This window comes from Schistocerca americana, chromosome 3 (genome assembly GCF_021461395.2).
Source record: "Schistocerca americana isolate TAMUIC-IGC-003095 chromosome 3, iqSchAmer2.1, whole genome shotgun sequence".
NCBI lineage: Eukaryota > Metazoa > Arthropoda > Insecta > Orthoptera > Acrididae > Schistocerca > Schistocerca americana.
Window position 1 is genome coordinate 454,323,417 of NC_060121.1, and position 17,524 is coordinate 454,340,940.

At 42.0% G+C, this 17,524-nt stretch overlaps 1 protein-coding gene across 1 annotated transcript in view; it reads right to left on the bottom strand.

Moving 5' to 3' along the window:
- LOC124606148 (LIM domain only protein 3-like) overlaps positions 1-17,524 on the bottom strand; it is a 1,120,741-nt gene that overhangs the window by 62,612 nt on the left and 1,040,605 nt on the right. Inside the window, exon 6 of the mRNA XM_047138113.1 lies at positions 12,198-12,336. Coding sequence (XP_046994069.1) covers positions 12,198-12,336 — 139 coding nt within the window. The remainder of the gene's footprint in view (positions 1-12,197; positions 12,337-17,524) is intronic.

The window sequence follows — 17,524 nt, forward strand, 5'->3', positions numbered from 1 at the left end:
GAACACTCTTCTGAGTTTAAACACTCCGCCGGCCACAAGACTTCCCAAACATGAACATTATTGAAACTTCCTGGCAGATTAAAACTGTGTGCCCGACCGAGACTCGAACTCGGGACCTTTGCCTTTCGCGGGCAAGTGCTCTACCATCTGAGCTACCAAAGCACGACTCACGCCCGGTCCTCACAGCCTTACTTCTGCCAGTATCTCGTCTCCTACCTTCCAAACTTTAGAGAAGCTCTTCTGCGAACCTTGCAGAACTGCCACTCCTGAAAGAAAGGATACTGCGGAGACATGGCTTAGCCACAGCCTGGGGGATGTTTCCAGAATGAGATTTTCACTCTGCAGCGGAGTGTGCGCTGATATGAAACTTCCTGGCAGATTAAAACTGTGTGCCCGACCGAGACTCGAACTCGGGACCTTTGCCTTTCGCGGGCAAGTGCTCTACCATCTGAGCTACCAAAGCACGACTCACGCCCGGTCCTCACAGCCTTACTTCTGCCAGTATCTCGTCTCCTACCTTCCAAACTTTAGAGAAGCTCTTCTGCGAACCTTGCAGAACTGCCACTCCTGAAAGAAAGGATACTGCGGAGACATGGCTTAGCCACAGCCTGGGGGATGTTTCCAGAATGAGATTTTCACTCTGCAGCGGAGTGTGCGCTGATATGAAACTTCCTGGCAGATTAAAACTGTGTGCCCGACCGAGACTCGAACTCGGGACCTTTGCCTTTAGCGGGCAAGTGCTCTACCATCTGAGCTACCAAAGCACGACTCACGCCCGGTCCTCATAGCCTTACTTCTGCCAGCCAGTAAGGCTGTGAGGACCGGGCGTGAGTCGTGCTTTGGTAGCTCAGATGGTAGAGCACTTGCCCGCGAAAGGCAAAGGTCCCGAGTTCGAGTCTCGGTCGGGCACACAGTTTTAATCTGCCAGGAAGTTTCATATCAGCGCACACTCCGCTGCAGAGTGAAAATCTCATTCATGAACATTATTGAGCACATCTGGGATCCCTTGCAGCGTGCTGTGCTCCACCCTGTGGCACTCTTACGGATTTATGGAGAGCCCTGCTGGATTGATGGTGTCTATTCGCTCCAACACTACTTCTGACATTATTCGAGTCCATGCCACTTCGTGTTCCGGCACTTCTGCGTGCTCGCGGGGGCCCTATGTGCTACTAAGCCTGTGTACCAGTTTCTTTGGCTCTTCAGTGTATATCGTTCCCAAGAGTCATAGCTAACGCTAATTTTGTAATAATTTGCTTTTGTGGTCTTGAGGCGTACTAAGCTCTTACGAATTCCACATAATACGTCAAGGTCTAGAGCAAAATATATTAGTACACTTCCACAGAATCTCCAGCTCGTTTCTTTAATTAACAGCACTTTGTCTTTGAAATTCTTTTACTAATTTCCCTTCGGTAAGAACATACCGGAGGTAAATGTGTATCTATTTGCGGTACTATTAGAAAGTAACTCCGTCTGCTCGGCCCGGAGGGCCCAACTGTACAGACCGATCGCTGTTTCACCCTTAGCCGATAGGCGTTACTGGATGCGGATATGGAAGGGACATGTGGTCAGTACACCGCTCTTCCGGCTGTTGTCAGTTTTCCTGACTGTAGCCGCTACTCTCAATTAGGTAGCTCCTCAAAAGGGGGTGAGTGCGCCCCGCTTGCTAACAGCGCTTGGCAGCCCCTGACGGTTACGCATCCAAGTGCTAGCCAAATCCGACAGCGTTTAATTTAGGTGATCTGACGGAAATCCGTGTTACCTCTGCGGCAGTGCCGTTGACGACGATTAGGTAGAAAATTAGTCGTTTATACACTGTAGTTGGGAAACGTCGTCACGAGGTACAGCGTTCCGAAACGTGAACGCAACATATTTCACAGAACTTACTGTGAAAATGAGACCTTAAGTTATTTTATAAAGTCCTCGTCATAATTATAAGCACGTTTCGGTGATAGGACAGGATCCAAAGTAAAAGAAGGATGAAATGTTAGAGATTAACTCTCTGTAGAAGACGATGTCGTTACAGGTGAAGGATAGCCTCAGAGAACAGACAACATATTCGCCTTAAAAAAACCACTGAAAAATTAAACCTGGATGGCCCTCCAAGGAAGTGAACGCCATTTCTCCCGAATTCGACTAGGTGGTAGCACTCTAAGCGCAGAAGTGATACGCAGTGTGGAACTAAGCAATATAGGTGTTTGAGCTGGACCCGATGATCTGGCGGGGTATAACGCGTGCATGGAATCCGAAAGGTCGCGAGTTTGAATCCAGGCCAGACCTCGGAATATTTCAGTTGTAAAACAGCTGTTGATAGTGTGAATATTCGGCAGGAATGACACATGGTTCGGATTCGACGTGAAACTAAAAATAACGTAGCATTGCTGAGGTAAGTCATAGACGTGCAAGTCGCCGAAGCGGCTTCCAATTAAATTATTTGCCTCCGAATGTTGAAACACATGGAATTATTGTTATACAACTAAGAATAAGTGATGTAGACACTGGAAGAATAATACTGAACTTTGAGTGAGAATTATAAAAAGAGGAATAAAACAAACAAATTAGCTAATTACATTGATGTGACAAAGGACATGAGATAGCGACGTGATGGTATACAGATGATGACAGTATCGAGTACACAAGGTATAGAAGGGCAGTCCACTGGCGGTGCTGGCATGTGTCTACAAGTTATAGAAGGGCAGTCCACTGGCGGTGCTGGCATGTGTATACAAGGTATAGAAGGGCAGTCCACTGGCGGTGCTGGCATGTGTATACAAGGTATAGAAGGGCAGTCCACTGGCGGTGCTGGCATGTGTATACAAGTTATAGGCTCAAATGGCTCTGAGCACTATGGGACTCAACTGCTGAGGTCATAAGTCCCCTAGAACTTAGAACTACTTAAACCTAACTAACCTAAGGACATCACAAACATCCATGCCTGAGGCAGGATTCGAACCTGCGACCGTAGCGGTCGCGCTGTTCCAGACTGTAGCGCCTAGAACCGCTCGGCCACACCGGCCGGCATACAAGTTATAGAAAGGCAGTCCACTGGCGGTGCTGGCATGTGTATACAAGGTATAGAAGGGCAGTCCACTGGCGGTGCTGGCATGTGTATACAAGTTATTCGTCTAAAAGGGTTTCCGACGTGAACATGGCCACATGACGGGAATTAACAGACTTCGAAAGCGGAATGGTAGTTGGAGCTAGACGCATGGAACGTTCTGTTTCGCAAATTGTATGGAAATTCAATATTCCGAAATCCACTGTGTCAAGAATGTCCCGAGAATACAAAATTTCGGGCATTACCACTCACCACGGACAACACAGTTGCCGACGCCCTTCACTTAACGACCGAGGTAGCAGTGTTTGCTTAGAGTTATCAGTGCTAACAGACAAGCAACCCTGTGTGAAATAATAGCAGAAATCAATGTGGGACGTACGACGAACGTATCTGTTAGGACAGTGCGGTGAAATTAGGCGTTAATGGGCTATGGCACCATACGACAGATGAGAGTGTCTTTGCTAACGTCGTGACCTCGTCTGCAGCTCCTCTCCTGAACTCGTGACTATATCGGTTGGGCACTAGACACATGGAAAATGGTTGCCTGGTCAGATGAGTCTAGATTTAAGTTGGTAAGAGCTGATGGAACGGTTCGTGTGACGCAGACCTCACGAAGCCGTGGTCCCTCATTGTCAATAAGCCGCTGTGCAAGTTGGTGGTGGCTCAATAACGGTATGGGCTATGTTTTCATTAAATGGACTGGGTTTTCTGGTCCAACTAAACCGATAATTGACTGGAAATGTTTATGTGCGTCTGCCTGGAGACCATTTGCAGCCATTCACGAACTTTATGTTTCCAAACAACGATGGAATTTTTATGGATGACAATGCGCCATGTTACCGGACCACAATGGTTCGCGATTGGCTTGAAGAACATTCTGGACATTTGGTGTGGATGGTTTGGTCGTGCAGATCCCCCGACGTGAATCCCACAGCACATTTTTGGGACGTATTCAAGAGGTCAGTTCATGCACAAAATCCTGTACCAGCAACACTTTCGCTGTCATGGATGGCTGCAGAAGCAGCATGACTCAATGTATCTGCAGAGGATTTCCAGCGATTTGTTGAGTCCACGCCACGTCGAGTTGCAGCCGTACGCCGGGCAAAAGAAGATCCGACACGATCTTAGGAGGTATCCCATGACTTTTGTTACCCCAGTGTATGAAGCTGAGGGGATATAGCGAAAATGTACGAATAGTTCTCCCATTGAAGATTTTTAGCTGTCACTTTCCCTTCCACAGCTGCTTCATCAACATGAACTTTTATTTTTTTAGGGTATCAGCTTTTTGAATAATTTAATGCATGATTTACTCTCCTGTGGCAAGCTGTTCAGGGTCAAGGACATATCCAGTGACGGAAACTGCCCCATCCCCCAGAAAAAAAAAAATCTACGCAAACCGAACTGCATCCTACCCCGGCAAATAGACAGACATATTACCTAGACCAGTTTGGCGTGAAATCTCAACATTATATCGTCGTTCTCCGCGAAACTAATATGAGCTGCCGACCACTACACCCGTCCCCTTCGCCCCCTCTCGTGTTTAGACTGGCACTTAGAAACAACCTCCAGTTTCAGTCTCTGTCTTTCCCACAACGTTTACCCTGTGCTGATCTCTCTTTAATGCCATGGAAGTTACTCCCTAATACCTTCACTCGTGCCATGTAATCCTGACGTATCTCCTACACAGTGTTTCCCACATATTCTTTTCCTCGTCAAATCTACGGGGAATCACCCCATTTATTATTTCATTAATCCACATAATTTCGGCATATTCCGTTAACACCACATCTCAGACAAAAGATTCTATTTAATTTAGTTTTTTCCATGATTCACTTTCATGCAATGCTGTGCTCCAAACGTTCGTTCTTAGAAAGTTTTTCATTCAAATTAAGGCCTGTATTTGATGTTGATAGACTTCTTTCGGTGAGTAATGTTCGCATTACCTGTACAAGATTGCTGCTTGCGTCCTGCTTTCTTCATCCGTCACACCTCATATTGCTTTTTAGGAAAGAAAATTCGTATTTTACGCGATCTATACTTGTGCTCCGAAACTCTTTTCTGCACCTTCTCACTGCTTCCGTCTTTCTTTGGTTTATTCTTAATACATTTTCTTCGCTCATGCTACTGAACTGTTCCTGTAATTCTTCATCATTTTCACTGGTGATGACGTTGTCCAGAACGACTCTTGTATTGACTTAACCCTCAATTTTAATCTCATGTCTCCACTGTTGTTAACTTTATTGTTTCTTCGTAGAGGAGAGCTTCTCTCGTGTTCTCACTGAGTAAAATTAGTCTATCAACAAAAACAAAACAAAGATAATGGAATGTAGTCTTATTAAACGAGGTGATGCTAAGGGAATTAGAGTAGGAGCGAGACACTTAAAGTATTAGATGGGTTTTGTTATTTGGGCAGCAAAATAACTGATGACGGCCGAAGTAAAGAGGATGTAAAAAGTAGACTGGAAATGGCAAGATAACCATTTCTGAAGAAGAGATGTTCGTTAACATCAAATACAGATTTAAATGATAGGAAGTCTTTTCTGAAAGTATTTGTATGGAGTGTAGCCATGTATGGAAGTGAAACATGGACGATAAATAGTTTAGACAAGAACAGAATAGAAGCTTTTCAAATGTGGTGCTACAGAAGAATGCTGAAGATTAGATGGGTAGATCATGTAACTAATGTGGAGGTACTGAATAGAATTGGGGAGAAGAGGAATTTGTGGCACTACTTGACTAGAAGAAAGGATCGATTGGTAGGACACGTTCTGAGCCATCAAGGGATCACTAATTTAGTATTGGAGGGCAGCGTGGAGGGTCAAAATCGTAGAGAGACCAAGAGATGAGTATAGAAAGCAGATTGGAACAAAACAAGAACAACATCTTTTTCCTAAGTCTTACAGCCACAACTCCACGACAGAGTATGAGGTTCGCTTCAGTTATCTTGCGTTATATCAGCAACGCTCATTTCTGAAGGCTATCACTCTTTCGTACTTATGACAACAACAAAAATGGTTCAATTGGCTCTGAGCACTATGGGACTTAACATCTAAGGTCATCAGTCCCCTAGACTTAGAACTAGTTAAACCTAACTAACCTAAGGACATCACACACATCCATGCCCGAGGCAGGATTCGAACCTGCGACCGCAGCGGTCGCGCAGTTCCAGACTGAAGCGCCTAGAACCGCTCGGCCACACCGGCCGGCTATGACAAAAGATTTAGTCATGATGTTAGGAAGAACTCAGGTAATAGCTGGTAAAATTGTTGTTTATTGAAACAAAACCGGTTTCGGGGCATAAAGCCGCATCAGCAGTTGCAAAAACGTTAAAAGATCATAGTCATACCCACAGCTCCTAGTCAAAATTTACTGTTCACTGAACATCGTCGTTTCTCCTGATCACGCGGCTTTAGGCCGCGAAACCGGTTGTGTTTTAATAAACAACAATTTTACCAGAGTTATTCCTAACATCAAGCCTTTCAACAGCTGCGATTGCGAGAATATAAAATAGTTTGGAATAGGTTTAGGTTTGGGGTCAGTAGTATAATCAATTGTGGAAGAAATTTCTAAAGATGCACATATTGATTGGATGGTTTTTCAGCTATTGCGTTTTAGTACCGGTCTGGCATTAGCCCACAGACAATGAAGTACTGAAGATTCAGAAGCCTCGTTAACATTTAGAACAAATGAAGAGGAGCCAGTGGCATGTTGAAAATCTTCAGCCAGCCTATGAGGTGTTTAGGTCCATTCGAATAGCATTTCCCAGGTATGGCAAATATCTTAATACCAGTCCCGCTCGGGTACACGGTTGTACATTTCACAAATGGTCAACGCAGCATTTGATCCCTTGAAGCCCTTTTTTATAATAAGTCGTTTATTCACCTGTCAGAGTTACACCTTGATTATTTCCCTCCAGTTGAGAGAAAATCGCGCCATGTGAAACGTTGGCTATGTTTTCCCGAACTGCGACTTGCGACTGTGTTTGTCGCACTGGAGACCTTGAAATGTCGCAGCTGACGATCTTTCCACTCGGTACGTCGGTCTCCGTAAAGCCTTCCGACACGCAAGGTCCCCAGCTGCGGGAAAAACAACAGGTGAAACTCAACCATCGAGATACTGCTGGCCGCTAGACGCTCACACGAACAGAAATATTACAATGTCAACTCTTTTTTTTTTTTACTGGGAAAAGCTTGTTTTTTCTTCCCGTTTGACCGTGCTAGCAGCTCCCTTTGCAGCATGAAATTAGCGCTGAGCATACTAGTATGCCAGCACCTATCCAAAACGTTATACCAATGCAACAGTAACCCTTCTAAAAGAAAGACGCAACACAAGCGTAGCTTGGGGAACGAGGTGGATGGAAATCGGTCGTGCTCTTTCAATGAATCATCCCGGCTTTCAATTTTGGGAAATCACAGAAAACATAAACGTGCATGGTCGGTCGGGGATTTCAATCGTCGTGCTCTCGAATGCGACTCCAGTGCTCTAACCACAGATCCACTTCGCTCGCTCTAAATGAACTGGTCCGACCCGTCACGAATTCCTCTCTTTATCTCATTCAAAGCAGAATTTGTGCACTACGTATCAACTGTTTTTTGATGTATGCTATCTATGTCTTCCCCTACAGTTTTTACCTTCTACATCTCTCTCTAATACCAATGACGTTATCCTCTGATATTTTAACACGTCATATAGCCTATCCTTTCTTCTTGTCACTGTTCTCCATATTTTCCTTTTTTCGCCGATTCTGCGAGGAGCCTCCTCATTTCTTATCAGTCCACCTAATTTTCAATTTTTTCTACAGCACATCTTAAACGCTTCAGTGCTGTTCTCCTTCGGCTGCCCTACAGTCCAATGTTTTACTGCCGCACAGTGCTGTGATGAACTACATTCTCAGACATTTCTTCCCCAAATTAAGGCCTATCGTTTTACACTAGCAGACTTCTCTTGGTTAGGGATGCCCCAATGTTTGCAGTAATATGCTGTTTATATCTTCTTTCTTCGTTCGTCTTGTGCAGTTTTACTTACAAGGTAGCAGAATTTTTTAAATTTACTCTCAGTCCACTTACTAGAGTGTTCATTCCATTCAACACGTCCTGTAAATCTGCTTCACTTTAAATGAGGATAGCAGTGTTATCAGCGAATCTTATCATCGATATCCTTTCACTATGAACTTTAATCCCGCTCTTGAACCTTTCTGTTTTATGTCATTGGTTCTTCGATGTATGGATTCAGCATCAGAGGCAAAAAACTGCATCTTTGCCTTACGTTCTTTTTAATCAGAGCACTTCTTTCTTGGTCTTTCATTCTTATTATGCCTTCTTAGTTCTTCTACATATTGTATATTACCCGGACTTCCATATAGCTTATCCCTAAATTTTCCAGGTCGACAGCACTTAGGAATATGTCTCGATTTTTCTTAAACTTCCTTCCATTATCAACCGCAACGTCAGTACAGACTCTCTGGTACTTTTACATTTCCTAAAGCCAAACTGATATTTATCTAACAGATCCTCAGTTTTCTTTCCCATTCTTCTGTATATTATTCTTGCTGTTAAGTGGATTGTACCATAGTTCTCACACTTATCTACCTTTGCTGTCATCGCATTTTTACGAAATACGTTTTTCCAAATGTCCGACGGTGTGCATCCAATATGATTTCGCCAACGATTTCAGAAATTCCGAAGGAATTTTATCGGCCCTTTCTGCCTTATCTGAGCCCAAGTCTCTCAAACTCGGTTTAACTACAATCCTGGATTTCTTATGTCCTCCATATCGACTTCGGTTTCTTTTTCTATGATCAGGTAAGTGTTCCCGCTCGCAATTAAATCTACTCTTCCCGCCTATTTGCTCCCTCCTCTGGGTAGAACACAGATTCTCATTGCACTCTTAATGTCGTCGCCTTTATTTTTCATTTCACTGAAGGTTGTTGTAACTTTCCAATATGCTGAATCATACCTTCCATCGACAACTTCTATTTCGATTTGTTCAAGTTTTTCGGCTGCCTTTTCGCCTTGGCTTCACTGCACTTCATATTAATTTATTTCTTCGGTGACTTATAGTGTTGTATTTTCGTCTTTTTCTGAACATTTCTATATTTCCTTCTTTATTTGGCTAGTTGTAGTTTTTCTTCTGTTGATCAAAACTGCTTCGCAGCTACCTTCATTGTATCTGTGTTTGTCTGTTCAACTTTTATGATTGTCCTATTTAGAGAACCCGATTTCCGTTCAAATAAACTGCCTACTGTGTTATTCATTATTCCAGTTAGTCTAACCTCAGAGAACTTAAAACCCATCTACTCATTTCTCAGTACTTCAGTATTCCAATTCTTTCCACACTGATTCTTCCCAAAGTTTCTTTTAAAATTCAGTCTAGTATTTATCTTTACTAAATTGTGATCTCAGTGCCCATCTGCTTTCTCATTTCTGCTACCAAGCCCATATTTTTCCGTAACTCTTTCTTCTATTCCTTTCCTTACCACGCGTTCCAATCCCACAAGGTTATTAGATTATAAGCTCTTTTTAAATATTGCATTACCAATTCTATACCCTAATACAATACCTTTAAATGCTAGTTGTTGCCGTTAAGACTGAACTTCCCTTCTACATCGAGGTCCTTGAGAATGGGGCAGTAATTTTTTTGCCAGGATTGTAGGAAAGAGGTACATGAGGTATTAATAATAGGGAATTAGGGAAAACACAGAAGAACTAAAGCAGGATTGCCAGACGGATATTTGAGCATGTCTGAGCTTCTATCACTAAGTCATTATGTGAAACAGACACATTTGGTCGTTGATGACCTGTGAGAGCATTGTACCATTTAAGGAAATGTATCTAGCATGAAAGCATTAAAGACATGAACTTAAATATCAAATATAGACTGCAAATCAGGACCAGTAATAATAGTGGCAATACGATCGTCAGAACGACACAATGGTTAGTGTAGCAGTCAATTATAGATAGTTAAATGGGAGGGACACAAGGAGTGGTAGCAGTTGTTAATCTTTACGCGAGGCGAGAGAAGAAAATGATCATGAAAAATTTATAGACTTCACACTTAGAGTGGAAAAACTGTGACTTCTTAAAGACTATATAAAAGCCACGTACGGTATGGTTCTAGACAGTATAGAAATTTTCAATATTGACGACTGTTACCCTATAGGTGTATGTAACATGAGAATGAAAGAACTCTGAGATATGTGCAATTATTTACAGACAATTGTCATCGACTCTTTGTTAGCCGGTGGTCTTACAGAACAACGATCCTCAAACATAAAGCTGTCAACTTCGTATTTGGGTATCTCGTGCAAGTAGAGACGTCGTAAATTTCATCCATGGTATCAACGAAAGACACTTAAAAACTTTTATATGAAAGAGATATTTAAGCCAAGGGATAACTTTTACACGTGAGCAAGTAAAAGGTGAAAAAGGGTCAAATTTAAGGAATGACACTATGCTGGATTCCGAAAAAGGGTCAAATTTTGGGAATGACTCTATGCTGAATTCCCACATTATAAAACACCTAAAGAGCCTACACAATCGTATCATCATAGAAAACAACTCAAAATTAGGGAATTTTAGAGTACAGAGCTTCTTCAGCATCCTGGTCATTAACGACAGAATACAAGCTCAGTGAAAGGAGACGTGGGGAAAAGCCAGCTGTGGTTTCTACAAAACTCTTCTGGATCTTAGATATCCTGTTAAAGGACGCTTTGAATGCTGTGTGGAATATTTACCACTTTACGTCGTGACACTAACCAAGTTAGTTACATGTTCGATGTATAATATCCAAGTTAAACATTATGGCGTGGAACGTGTCACAGAACAAATATAGGGGCACACTCACACACACGCACACACACACACACACACACAAGATGAAAAAATATTGATATGGCTAAATGCTGACCATTTACAGTTTTTTCTCTGTAGATGTCAAATTATTTCTATCCAGGACTTTGTTATGGTACAGAAGAGTTCTTAAGAAGAAACACCTTTAATCTGCATTTGAAAATACTTATGCTATGTGTCAGACATTTTGTTTCCATGAGTAGGTTGTCAAAGAATTTTACAGCTGCATATTTATCTTTTCTGTGCCAAAGTTAGTCATAACACATATCATTTTTCATTCTAGTGTTGTACTTGTGAATATCTCTGTCACTCTCAAATTCAGATGGATTATTTACAAATTTCATAAGTGAATAAATCTACTGTGAGGCTGTGATTAACATCCTAGCTTCTTAAAAAGGTGACTTCATGATGTATCTCCTTGAATCCTATGCATAAGTCTACTGATTTACTTTTGTGCAACGAATGCTTTTCGCTCAAGTGAGGAATTAACCCAGAATATTATCACATACGATATCAGCTAGAGAAAATACGCAAAATATGTTAACTTACTTACTTCTATTTCCCCAAAGTTTGCAGTTTCTTTCATCATAAAATTAACCAAACCTAAACATGTTAGCAGGTCTACTATGTGGCTTTTCCATTCTATTCATCAATACTGAAGCATAAAATCTTAGAAATTTTTGTCCTGTTTATTATTTCTTGTTGGTATACTAGGTTAACAGGAGGTGGGGCAACTGTGACAGCACAAAATTGGATGAGTTCTGTTTTTCCTTTTTTTGTCAAAGTTGAAAGCTAGCCCATTTATGCGAAACCAGTTGGTATCCTCGCAAAAATATTGTTACAATTTTCTTGGTTGGTTCTACTTCGCTCAGCCTCACAACAATGCTTGTATCGCGTGCAAACTCGTCTAGTTTTTCCTCCTTATTCAAACTGAAAATTGACTCAGACTGTAAAGATCTGTGGACACACATAAGCCGTGCCACTCACATTACCCAGAATTGAATTCAGGAAAACTAAGGAATGCTCAAATCAGGATGGCCCGATGGAGATTTGAATTTCATTCCTTCCGAGCACCGAATCAGTGATCCGACTTACTCGGTTAAAAGAACAAGTGAAAAGGTCATTCAGAAGACTGTAGCATTCGCAAGCATACATATGCAAACACGTTGGGAAATGCCATCAGGGCAGTCTATGAAAGGAACTGCAGTGTCTGAACAGAAACAGAGAGGGTCTACTCGTTGTTCGGTAATAAGGACAAGTAATATATGGCCTCTGAGGTTGACGGCGGTACTGACCGGTGGAGGCAGGTGCCGCTTGATGTGCGCCAGGCTGGACGGGTTGTACGCCATGTTGGCGAAGACGAGTCGCTCCTCGTAGTCGTACTCGCACAGGATCTTGTTCTCGCACAGGTAGAAGCGGTCGCCCACGCAGAACCTGCGACCAGACAATGACCAGAATTTAGACGTGTAGACATGTATCAGCTTTACCCACTCATACATAGTGAAGAGTTCCTCAATGGAACATAGGGAACACAGTGATCAAGTTTCAACAAGTTTAATGACAATAAAATACGTCTGCTTCGATGGTAAAAACAAAAAGCCACTCACTTGGTATTAATATAGAGGCCTCAAAGAGCTGTTATCTAAAAGTCGACTGTTCCTAGTACGTAGTAACATCAGTAGCAGCTTCGTAGGAAAATACACTGGCATGGAAATAATCCAGATTCCCAGAATGTTGTCCTGATTAGGACCAACAAAGGGACAGAAAATTCTATCTTTCACGCATTCTAAGTCCGAGTAGGAAACAACGATGAAAGCTGAGAGCAGCGGTGTTTCTCCCTACAATGGGCACCGAGAGCGTCCTGCGACGATGAGTTGAGCAGCACCCATCCGGAGACTTTTTAATTTTTATTTCGTGAGCGTGTGGTAGTACTTAAGTCTTACCGCTGCCAGCGGTCTCTGTCTGTAAGATAGGTGGTAGAAGAAAATGTACTCCTTATTTGACACTTTCAGAGCGGGTGGGCATTCAAGTGGGTCGTTGCCACATCTGGAATCGTAAATGTAGAGGAGCTTAACATATAACTGTACTAAGGTTGAATGTAGCTGAATATCTCGGTGAACGTAGGGCAAGGCATAACTGTCTCGTGTAGTCCATGCAGCGACGTTTGTAGCTGCCAACAGCGGAATACTCGCGATACTATTTTCTTGTCACCTGTTGCATGGACGCGAATGGGTCCTTCGGAAGTGGCGGAATCTGCCAGCGCTGGTAACGACGCGTGGTGTCCGGTCATGTCAGAGACATGGGGAGCCCGCGGTACTGAAGCGTGCGGGGGCCAGGTAGACTGCACACATGCCCCAGGTGCTCCCTTTTTCGTCGATCTCCGATGTAGCAAATAGATACAAATTTGCACATACACTAGGCTTCCATATTCTTGATCTGCGACCTATAGTACCAGAATTAAATAGAAATGAAAAATAGTTCCCATGCCCCGGTTCAGATCAAGGATTTCGGGAGATTTCCCATGGCTGTAAGGCAAATTCCAGATTTTCTTCCCAAATATTCCTAGTTATACTCCTTCCGTACCATTACCATCTCACGGTGTTTGGCTGAAAAGTGCCTCAGCCTAAAACGGGCCATTACTCGAATAGCCCCCTTTACCTAGGGAATCAAAAGTGAAAAACAATCACATGGCAATCAGTTATCACATAGCAATGGCAGAGGAGCACTCAGTCGAGAGCTCGTGGATACATAACGACCTGACGAAGCTGGAAGCCGAATTTTACACTATTTTGTTGCTCTACATATTTTAACTTGGCAGGTCGCTGAGACGATTTTTATTAACTACTAGCGTCTGCTGCTTCGCTCGCGTAGTCTGCATGGTCTGCACAGACTTTTTTCTGTTTCTTGACTCAAATTTTTATGTTGTTCACATATTGCAACACCTTCTAAAATTTCACGCTAATAAAGAACATTACAGCATGGTCTTTCCGAATTTACTTCTGGCGAAAAACAGATTATAGTAGCTGGAGTTCAAATGGTTCAAATGGCTCTGAGCACTATGGGACTCAACTGCTGAGGTCATTAGTCCCCTAGAACTTAGAACTAGTTAAACCTAACTAACCTAAGGACATCACAAACATCCATGCCCGAGGCAGGATTCGAACCTGCGACCGTAGCGGTCTTGCGGTTCCAGACTGCAGCGCCTTTAACCGCACGGCCACTTCGGCCGGCTAGTAGCTGGAGTCCAAAGCTTTTGGCAAACATGACTTTTGCGTTCTTGTGGTGATAGTTCCATAGAAACTTTCATCCCATAAGACATTTCTTTATATCTAACCGAGAAGTGAAATACCAATTTTCATAAATCTAGCGTTAAAATTTGTTAATAAAACGAAATATCTTAAAAATTTTCGTCCACAAAGGGTGGAATTTCCAAAAACAGTGCAACGTGCAGTTTTTCAATTTCTAACAGAGAAGTCAAATAAAAATTTCCTCAGATTTAGTTTTGAAAATGTTTTCGTAATGAAATAATCTCATAGAACTTTTCATCCTCTATTTCACTCCCTTAGGGGTCTGAATTCGCAAAAATAATGAAACACGAATTTTTTATTTCTAACCGAGAAATCAAATACCAATGTCGTGGATGCAATTTAAAAATTTTTCAGTAATTCTTTACTAATGATTTATTTTCAAAAAAACTTTCACCCACTATTTCACCCCCTTAATGGTTGAATTTCCAAAAATGTTGAAACACGTATTTTTTTAATTTCTGAACGAGAAACCGAACACAAACTTTCGTTATTCTATCTTCAAAGTAGCCTTAATAGTGACATAATTTCGAAAAGCCTTTCATCCCCTATTTCACCGCCTTAGAAATGGAATTTTTGGTAAGCTTTTCTTAAATGATACGTAAAATATAAGATCCCCACCCTCTCCAAATTTCAAGTTTCTGTCCTTAGCGTTTTTATCTGGCCGTGAATCAGTCGGCCCTATTCCACCCCCTTAGGGGTTGAGTCTCGAATAACAGTGACATGCGTACTCTATTTCTAACAAAGAAGCCAAATACAAATTTTCATAAATTTAGCTTCATAAATGCTTGCATAATGAAATATTTCCTCGAACACTTCCATCTCGTATTTCAATCCTCAATACAGTGACACACATTTTTTTAATTTCTAACCGAGAATCCAAATGCAATTTTTCATAGATTTAACTTGGAAAATGCGTTCATAATGAAACACATAATTAAAATATTTCATCTTCTATTTAACTCTTTTTTGTGGTTGAATTTCCAAAAACAAGGAAACACATTTTTATTATTTGTAACCCGAGAAGACAAATACCGGTTTTCACAGATATAGCTTTCAAACTACTTTAGTAGTTCTTTAACAATGATTTATTTTCAAAAGAACTTTCACCCACTATTTCACCCCCATAGGGGTTAAATTTCCAAAAAACCTGAACATGTTTATTTCTTTCTGATCCAGAAATCAAATACCAATTTTCGTAGGTTTGGCTTTAAAATTGCCTTTTTAGCGCCATAATTTCGGGATGTCTTTCATCCCCTGCTTCACTCCTTTAGGAGTGAACTTCAAAATCCGTTCTTAAACGACGCCTACAGTATAAGCTCAACACTATCTCCAAATTTCAAGTTTCTGTCCTTAGCGGTTTGGGCAGGGGGACGATGACTCAGTGAGTGAGTCAGTCAGCCAGTCGGAACGTGGCCTTTTATATAGGTTAATTTGTTTGAAATTTGTTTGCTATCTTATTGGTTCGGCATCAGGCTACTCGTGGATTGCATTTCGGGATAACTTGCTCCAGAGTATAATATATCATTGCGATAACTTCCATAACCATGTGCCTATGTAGTACGTGTCTTCTGAATCAGCTACTACTACTCTTTAATATATGTAACTCAATAAATTTACCATTATGAAAAGAAATTTTGTAATTATGTGTTATTAACATTGGATTTATTACAGCTGGAGTTCATGTAAATGAATCCTACGCCTATCTAAAGCCAATTTCTCCTACATTAACACCCGCACTATTCACATTTTTTCTGGAGTTGGTACTCATTGTTCATTAAGATACGGTTCGGTCGCAATTGACGATAACGTACTGATTAATATTTCGCAGTATTAGTGTTAACATAAGGACGAGAGATACTCCAAAAGAAATGCATAACATTTTTTCAAAAATTGAACTTTTGTTCCGCATCTCTACTATTCACAGAGGACATAGAAACATTCATCACGTTTGTATTCAAATTAAATTCAGACTGTGTCTGCAAGTCATGCGATCGTATCACTCTGACAGGATGGCTGCTGTACTTGATATTCATCTGAAGCAACGTGCCGTTACAAAGTACATGTGTTGTGAGAACGAGAAACTGAAGAACGTGTAAGGGAATGGCACTATTGGCGCAGTACAGTTAGTTGTTGGGCAAGCAGATTATCTGGTGAAAGTCGACACGCCAGGGCTCGAGGCCTCCAGCGCAGCGGCAGACCGAGCACTGCACGGACGTCTCGCAACGTGCAGCGTATTTACAATCTGTTATTCCCCGACTAACGCTTAACAGTGAACGAGCTGTTAACCCGAATAGGAGGTAGAAGAGGTGGGTGTTCGCGTTAATATTACTGTGATAGTTGAAGTTGAAAGTCGAGCAAACGTGCTGGGCATGATTTCTACCGTGGTGGTACAAGTTTCACTGTGACGTAAGGTAGCTGAAAGGGACGGAGATTGTGTGAAAAAAACGGTCAAGTGAGAGTAGCACTCGCGCTCTGGGGGCTACAGGTAAAATTAATAATGTGTATAAATAATAACAACAATCTGACGTCACTCAATGGCCTGGTGCAAGGCTGTCCTTAGGAAGCCATTTGAATCAGTTCCGTTTCTCTAACCTACCCTTGATAACCAACCGGGGAGAGTGCACCTACAGTTTAATGCACAATCCGAACTACGTCTTATTTGCAGCGACCCTTAACATCATAAATAAATTGGAAGCAGTCTTGACCGCATAAATTTTTAATGTGGTGACCGGTTTCGAACTTATTACAAGATCATCTTCAGACCATAGATGTCTGCCGGAGGCGGTGGCGCATGGCAACCCTCTTGCTTGTGGCTGGTGCTGTACTGCAGTCATCTATGGTCTGAAGGATGAACTTGTAATAAGATCGAAACCGGTCACCACATTAAAAATTTATGCGATCAACACTGCTTCCAGTTTATTTATAATAATTATAGATCGCTATTTCCTAAAATAAGAATTATGTTCTATAAAATGTTAAACTCTTAACATCGTTGAGAGGTGAAGGCTAGGTTAAAACGAAGACTAAAAAATCCGTCGTCCGGCCGAGAGTCGATGCAGCGATGGACGCTTTCCCGGCACGCTCTTTACTGCCGGACTACAGGGTCACACATGCATATAGGCAGTCACGTATACGCTTTGATGCGTGAGTTTGCGATTATCAAAATATGTAAAATATATGGTCGTAGCTTTTTATTGTAATGACTTACAGCGCCATGGGGCCGTAGACCTTAGTACCCGACACAAATTTCAGCTTGATGTCACTACCCGTTTCTCAGAGAAAGGAACCTGAACGTATGGGTAGACAGACACAGA